The sequence below is a fragment of the Tachysurus vachellii genome, chromosome 11 (assembly GCF_030014155.1).
Source record: "Tachysurus vachellii isolate PV-2020 chromosome 11, HZAU_Pvac_v1, whole genome shotgun sequence".
Taxonomy (NCBI): Eukaryota; Metazoa; Chordata; class Actinopteri; order Siluriformes; family Bagridae; genus Tachysurus; species Tachysurus vachellii.
In genome coordinates, this window is record NC_083470.1 from 8588806 (window position 1) to 8597500 (window position 8695).

Below are 8695 nucleotides of genomic sequence, written 5' to 3' on the forward strand. Positions count from 1 at the left end.
CTGACGGTGCATTCGCCTGCTGCTGCCTCGACCTTCCTCGTCAAGGTCAGACTCAGCCTCAATTACTCTCTCTCTGTCTCCCCGCCTGTCCACTAGCACCTGTTCACCCTGAGAGAGAGCAAGCAAGGAAGAGAATGACGGCAAGGAAAAAAAGAAAAGGGATACGAGTGATAAAACTACAGAGAGATAGAAATGAAAAAGGAGAGGATGTTCATACTCAGTTAAGACTCCCATTTACTGCTCTGAGCTCTAATCTGGAACTTCTAGAAAAGAATTACTGTATAAAAACAGCACACTGTCCTAATACTGCTCTCTATGTCTACATCACAGCGTTTGAACAGAATTGTGTCTCACTGCTGCACGCCACCAGTGCCGTCGTTACTGTTCTGTTTACTTCACCCTGTCACCGGTGACAGATATTCACTTTGAACCTCGTTCCTGACCCACCGTCAAACGCCGCCTGTCTAGAAGCTACACTTCACATCACAGCGCAGAGGCATCAACACTGATGAGGAGGACATAATGAGACAGTGTATGTGTCCTTCTTTCCATGAGGTTTTATTTTTAGCACGCTTAAAACAGCTGAAAGCTAGGTGCGCGTACAGACCGCACTGTAATGCACGATTATTAGCCTGCAGGATTCTCTGACCTGTCAGATTCCCTCTCTCTGCAGGAGAGGCCATTAAATATAGCATCGCTTTCCTTCGGACAAACCTTCATCCCCTGGCTCACTTCATTTAGAGACCTGTTCTGATTTTCCTCTTCCATCTGTAGTGCAGATAAAAGTACAGCCTAAATGTGCCACGGATGGAGGTAATCTTGATAATTGTTGTTGTTTCACTGCTCATTTTCAGCAGCCTGACTTCAAAGGCAGGACACTGATTGGAGTAAATGATGAAACATACAGTACACACACTGAAAATGATCATAATGACCTAGCTATAACTGAGACTATTTATCCTTTAATCTTGCACATGCTGCTAGATCGGCATTAACACTATTAAAGATATTAAATGCTGTTGTGGCAGCACTGTTTTTAGTGTTAGGATTAGGATCATTAAATCTAAAAATGTTGACACATTGATAGACTTTATCTAACTACGTCTGTAAGGATTCACAAATTAGTTGGAATAAAGTTTCACTTATCTTTTAGTAAGAAGAAAACTATGTACCTTTTACATGTGATTATGTGACTAATATGTCATCATGTGAAAAATCGAAACACATGACTAACATGGGACAAATTAAATTAATGACATGTGGAAAATTAAAACTATATGATCTACTATGTTATGTAAAAAGTCCACATGACGTTAGATGTGCCTACAAACAATGTGTAAAAAATTCACAAAAATAGGTTTTCTATAAGGAAAGGCAGTGATGCGTTTACAACCAAAACGCAGTATTGGACCAGGCAAAATATTTCAGTACTTGAATAAATACTGCAGTAGAATCATTGGTTTGCTCAACATGTTGGCATGTTTTTAAAAAAAAAAGAGACTGAAATCATAATGTTTAAAGACAATTGGATCGGATGCGTATCAATGGTTCAGAATCTGTAACGCTACCTAACATATGAAGGGGAACTATAAAACAAAACAACCAGAGTTATTATCTTAATTAAAGCCTTTTTTTAGATGGTAGCAAATGTCACAATAACATTCAGTCAGGTTTGTTACTGTTCGGTATTTTTGTAAGCAGGGAAATTTGATGCAACTGGAATTTTAGTTGAATATCTGTAGATATTGTCATTGTCACCATGTCTTGTATCATCCTATTCTATATAGTGTTAATATGGCATGCTAAATAGTAATCACTTCATTTGACTGAATAGAAAGTGTTATTTCATTCTGTTGGTTAATTAGGTGAAATTCTTGGCTACAATGGATGATAAACCAGGGAAAAAATAAATTACCTTAAAGAGCACTACTAGTCACTACAGGCTTAAAAATGAAAACTGCTCATTTAATTGTGATTTATTTTACACCGGAGATGAAATGAATAATGTTTATGGATATAAATGAAGTTGGTGCTTCAATCAGGGAGCAATGTGTGCCCAGGCATCACTGAGGGATGATTTTCCCAACCCGATGCTAATTTATCCCAAATAAAAATGACAACAACGAGATGGAGGATGACTTTGTGGTTTGTGTTCAGGCTCGTTCATTTATTGCCCTAAGTGGTCTGCAGACAGGACAGCTATGATTATACAAGTCCATTGCCGTGCCAAGGAAGAATTATTGCCTGTGAAACAAAGTATCATTCCAAACTTCTCAAACATGTACATTGTTCCTCTTAAAAAAAAGACAAAGAAAGACAAAAGAAAGACAAAAAAAATGCTAGAAGTCACGTGGACTTTTTCTTTCCTACAGTTTCATCATGCATATAAACATTTTTCTTTCAAGAGCAGCATCTTACAAGGTCAGTGGTGGTATTTAGTATTCCAAATACACAGATGAATAAATTAAATAAATAACACCAATAAATAAGAAAAGATAAATAAATAAATAAATAAAAGAATAAATAGTATATGAATAAATACATAAATAAAATAATACTGATGTGGTAAGAAATGAGGTCACTGTTTTGACAGAGGTGAATGATGGGACAGTGAGTCTGGGATGGACGGGTCAGAGGTCGTACCTGCCTCTTAGTGAGGTAATAGCTAGACTGGGGGGAGAGAGAGGGGTATTTCCAGGAAGAGGGAACACTTGAAGAGTCAGTTTGAGCCAAAGTGGCAGAGGAAGACCTGCATTGTGGGTTGAGATTGCTTCTAAATGTCATCAATAGAGTCACCGTGAACTGTGAGATTGATTCAAATACTGAGATATTGCATCCTGTTAAACAGGACCGAAAGCAACAGGTTTTAAACCGGAAGTGTCTTTAAGTTACACCTTCCTTGTTTAGTCCTTGATATCTGCAAATGGTGAGGAAAAACACTGTTATTCTGAAGAGTCCACAAAACACTCACATTCCCAAAGATCACTCTTCGATGAAATATTGGGTTGATTGGCACAACCAAAGACGATAAATAAAATGCTGGAGGTTGGGACTGTAAATAGAAAAATAACACCTGTTGGATTAAAATTACTAAAGACTGGCGGAAAAAAGTTTTCAACTTTTTAGTGGCCTTTTTTTTGCAAATACTGTCATTATTGACATTGTCATAAAAGTTGGCAGTTGCAAAAGAATTCAGCTCTTAGCAAAACAAAAAAGCAGCATAAAAATACATGAGGTCATTTTTTGTTTGTTTCTAAAAAAAGAAGGAACACTGTTGTCCTTTTCTGTTTTTCTTTTTTTGTTTTGTTTTCATGATTTGCTATAAAATATCAGGATTCTAAATATTATTACTATCATTGTTATTATTATGATTATTATTATTATTTATGATTATTATTATCATTATAGTCATTGATAAAAATTCACATGCCAGGCCTCATAATAAGTGTGTGTGTGTGTGTGTGTGTGTGTTTGTGTATAAGAGCGCAAGAGAGAGAGTCTTGGAGTATGTTGTTGTGTATCTGTGGACATTTAGCAATAAGAGTGAAGAAAAATCCAGCATTGGTTCATTATTGTCTCCTTATAATTGTTTTTTTCTTTTTCTTTTCCAAAGTGATCTCAGCGAAAATATTGCTTTCTAAAAAAGGAAGGAAAAAGGCGCATTTGTTTGTGTGTGTGTGTGTGTGTGTGTGTGTGTGTGTGTGTGTACAAGGGCTTAGTTAAGGATTAATTACTGTAAATGTAATTTTTTTTCTTTCTCATCCATTTTCTCACTGTGTGGTGCTCAGTTCTCAGAGCCGGACTCATCCTCATCTCCAGAGCCCTTGAAGCAGGCCGACTCATAGTGCTTATTCAGGTACGACTTGAGCGCAAAGGTCTTGTGACAGCGCTTGCAGCGGTAGTGCTTGAAGGCAGAGTGTGTCTGCATGTGGGCGCGCAGGTTGGAGCGATCGGCAAAGGCTTTGCCACAGTGGGCACATGCAAATGGCTTCTCGCCAGTGTGTGAGCGCATGTGACCCTGTAGCAGCCAAGGGCGGCTGAACGCCTTGCTGCACACGTTGCACTTGTGCTTGAGGTCATGCGTGAGCACGTGCATAGCCAACGCTGGCATGGACACATACACCTTCCCACATGTTGGACACTTGCGCGCCATCTTGCTGTCCAGGCTGCGATGCGTCTGCTTGTGGCGGCTCAGGTTAGAGGATGTGGCGTATGTTTTGCCGCACTCGTTGCATGTGTGTCTTGCTCCCGATTCCTTTGCTTCCACACTACCTTTGCGTGCTTCCTTGGCCTCGCCTCGCCTACGTGAACGACCATCTGAGATGAAGAAGCCGTCTGCCGTGTAGCCATCACTCTGGCTTTCGGACTCACCACTGTAGTAGCCACGGGCCGTCAGACCAGACTGAGGGCTGTCCGGATGTTCCAAGTCTGGCTCACAGTACTCCTCTCCTCCACTGTTTACCGGAGCATAGAGTGGGTCAGACACAGCCGAGCTAAGCTTTTTCTCACCCTGATAGGCTGATGGACTGATGTAGTCCTGGATGTAGCCTGGGGAGAAAAGAAATGAGATGCATTCAGGCTTAAATGTACAATCAACAATTCTGGTCTTCAGTTTGTCTTTTCAAAACTCATCATGTTAACAAATCCAACTCTACCTTGAGCCACTAAAACACATTTATGCTAGAATGCCTTAAAACTAGTTCAAGTCACGTTTTCTCAATCAGTAGGCCATATCCCAGGTCCATCTCTGCTGGGCCCTGGAGCAAGGCCCTTAACCCTCAGATTGCTCAGTTCTATAAATTGAGATAAAATAGATGTCTCTCTGGATAAGGGCTTTTGCCAAATGCTGTAAATATTAGAAAGAAAACTGGTGCAGCAGAAACAGAAACTCTTCCTACTTGTGATTGATTGGATGTCGATGGACCACAAGAGCTTTTTCTTTCATTTACAATCTTAGGGCTCCACAGAAATCAGAATATAAGAAAGTGTTTTGAGTTATAAATTACTGACACCACCTTTAATGCTAATATGCCTTTATGACTAATGAATAAATAGAAATATAATTCTACAAGCTAATTAGTTGTATAATTCTTACACTGACATGAAATAAATTTATTTAATCAAATACTGTTATTGCAATAAGAACACTATAACTGGCATTATAATTTAATTAGCATTAAAGTGAAGGTAATATTAATTGGCTAATAAATGATGATAATGATGATGATGACAATGATGATGATGATGATGATTATTGTTTATCTCCATCCTACTCTCCTAGTCTCCTTACTTTAGACATAAAGTAAAAATATACATAGAAATTGCCATACTGTGTACTTAATTGTGTGTTGAAGTGAACGTGTGTATGTTATAAAGGGTCTTAACACAGCGATAATGGCTTATTAAGTGGTGTAACTATATTGAGAGTACAGACACCCCCCGCTGCTGCAATTTCTCTCTCTCTCATCTCTTTTAGATGAAATAATCTTATTGATTAGTTAAATTTCTTCGATAAGATTACCAAATGGCCTCTATGGGTAAGTGGTTGTACGCTTAATTTTCTTCTCCATTATTCCATGATAAGAAATCAGTAGTATGGCTTTTGTTATGCCACAGGCTACATCATTCTTTTCCTCACTCCAGGCCTCACATTAGTCCTGTTTGAAATACAGTCAGACATTCAAGTAGAGTCAGTGCTCAGAGTAATATTAATAAAGCAATTCTGAAGCCAGACATATTGACTGCTCTTTCAACGCAAAGCAACCCCTTTTTTGCACTTGTTCACTGCTAGATAAATGACTGACCCCTGGCACATCATTCAGAGATGCAGACAGAGAGAGACATAGCAAGAGAGAAAGAGAGAGAGAGAGAGAGACAGTCGGGTGCTGCTAAAAGGTTTCCTGGCAGCCGCTGGGTCTTTTAAATCATTTCAGCCACATTATATCCGCGCCGGAGTGGCAGCCGTTCGTCTCGATGTTTTTAACCTAATAGCTATCGCGTCGCACACTGGGTGAGAAATCCTCTATCACATTTAACATGAGAACTAGACAGTGTCGGGGAAAAGCCATTCCACCAGCCCTCTGAACGCAGCAAACCGAGAGAAATGAAGTATTGACTGCCTGTTAATGAAATTCACCGTTTCCATGCTGATCAATAGGCTATCTGCTGTAAAAAGCAGTGCAACTGGTCGTGCAGTAAACAACACCAAAGTGCCAAAGAATAAGAGGAGACATGACGGTTTCAGTAACTGAGCTACAGTCAAAGAGAAGAGCAAACGGATTAAGAGAGAAGGAGGAGGAGGGGGAGGAAATTGCTGTTATTGTCCGTCGAGGGTCACAACATCACCTGCCTTGCTGCCGTAAGCATGTTGAAGTGCCTTGAAGGGCCAGGATCATTATTAGACACGCAATTAGAGCGCTTTTAATGCCCTGCACTCCAGCAGCCTTTTCACTGCACAGCAATTCTGGAAGCAGTGCCTGTAGAGGAAGGCAAGCTCAGCGAGCTTCTCTGTGCTTAAGGTGCTTACGCATGATAAAAACCCAGCACAGCCACGCACATGATAACGATCCGATAGCATTAGTATCAGGCAAGCAGAAACACAGTAGGAACGATGAAGAATGAATCTTATTTAGATCAATTAACTACTTCCTATATATCACAATACTTTGATATGTAGGCTGTCAGGAGATATTTAATAAAAGAAAAAGCCTTAATTGGTCTCAATTCATTAGTACTGTAATGCTATCATAATATTTTCAGATACAATTTAGTGGAGAAGTGGCTTAGGAAAAATGGATACTCAATTGTAACTTTTTTTTTTTTTTTCTTTTGTATGTATATATTACTTAGAAACATGCAGGTAGTGCTTTAGTCTGAAAAGTATAGCATTACTCTAATTGTGGACCATTTATCCATCTTAAATCCTATATCCACAGTTCTGGGAGGATAAAGATGCAAATTAAAGGTATAAATTTTAGCAATGATTGAAGATACCTGCCCATTTTCATTTTTAATAAGAGTAAAAAATAAATTAGCACTAAGCAACCTTCTTCCCTTCACATTCTTTCTTTTCTTACTTTACCTTCTACCTTCCATTTAAATCAAATCAAAATGGAAAAATACATGTAAAAATGTAAACAAGCATCAGATATCTAGCATTTCATACAACAGTTGATTTGATTAAGCAGCAGTTTATGAATGTGAACCTTTTCAGAGTGCAACAGGTCCATATTGGCCTGTGTTGGAGGTTCTGCTTAAGTTCTTGCTGTTTTTTGTTTTTTTTTTTATCAAAAAAGGTGTGATTGTGTGTCAGTCAATAGTGCAGTGCAAAGCAGAGTGTTTTAAGGCTTCAGCCTCTGTGAGACACCTGTATTAGGCCACCATTCTGCCCTTTTGATCAGAGCAACACCTTTACTTCCTGCTGTGGCTGGAAAACTTGCCAGTACTGAGATGTCAGGAATCAGATCTTTTTTTTTAAATAAACTCCACATACAAAAGACTATAAATATACATTTGTGTAAATGCATAAATGTATATGCCTATAAATCCAATAAATTATAAGCTAGATCAACATTTATTTATGTCAAATTTTTATGTTTATGGTTATGTCCCTACCCCCTCTTCTAGTCTTGATAGCATTTAAATCATAGCATTTAGCAAATGCTCTTATCCAAAGCACCTCAAACAGGGACTAGTGTAATGGATTAACTTTGACATTGACCTTAACGTGATGGTTTCTCTGTGAAAAATAAGCACTGTCTACCATTTGTGACAATAGAAATAAACCATTAATTAGATAGCTTTTTTCAAAACTGTAGAATGCTACCCAAACTATTATTGTGGATGTTTTACAGCTAAAGTCTTTGTTCTTAAAGTAGTAGACATGGTGCTCTTCAAGAATAGTGCTGATGCATAGCAAAAATCACTCATCCACAAGTGCAGAGCTGTTTTCCCAGTTCTGTCTAACATTAACCAGTTTTAGTGCAATAGTGAGCAGTTTTGCGAGATCACTAAAGATTGAGGTGGAATGCAATGTAGTTCAATGTGCATGATTGAATCCGATTCAAAAACTATATCATTTTTTTACACAATTTTTTCTTTTGTAACGTGAAAGCCTACATAATATCACTAAGTCAAATGTTACAATAAATGTGTTTTCTTCATAATCCAAACTAGTTCTCTTTTGTAAGCCATCATAAAATCAAATACAATCACTTACAAAACATTCTGGCTCTGATGTGACTGAATTTGCTGTTTTTGCAACAGGTGGGAAAGCAACACTTTCTTCCTCTCTGACCCTTTCTCCTGCTCAGTCTAAATCTCCTGTCAGCTTATCGCTGAAAAAACATCATAGCCCGACAGAGGGGAGCGGACATCTGCTACCCAAATCTGCCCAAAGAGGGAGAGAGAGTGAGACAAAGAGAGAGAGAGAGAGAGAGAGAGAGAGAGAGAGAGAGAGAGAGAGCAATTCAGGGAGCACAGAATGTCCCCAGCTTAGCATTGCCTTGTCCAGCATGTTTGTGTTTAAGACTCCAGCTTCCTCAGCTGTGATGCTATTTGTCCTTTTGTCTCTCTGTCTCTCTTTTTGTTTGTGGTGTGTATATTTACAGAGCATCATGTGATTATAATGAATACTGCTTTGTGCATCCTCATTTTTCCTTATTCTCCTTCCCTTTATATGTTTTTTACCTAACAC

At 38.7% G+C, this 8695-nt stretch overlaps 1 protein-coding gene across 1 annotated transcript in view; it reads right to left on the minus strand.

Annotated features, from left to right (window-relative positions):
- Positions 1–3784: 3784 nt before the first annotated feature.
- The window catches only part of scrt2 (scratch family zinc finger 2), a 6146-nt gene continuing 1235 nt past the window's right edge, over positions 3785–8695 (minus strand). Inside the window, exon 2 of the mRNA XM_060881948.1 lies at positions 3785–4548. Coding sequence (XP_060737931.1) covers positions 3785–4548 — 764 coding nt within the window. The remainder of the gene's footprint in view (positions 4549–8695) is intronic.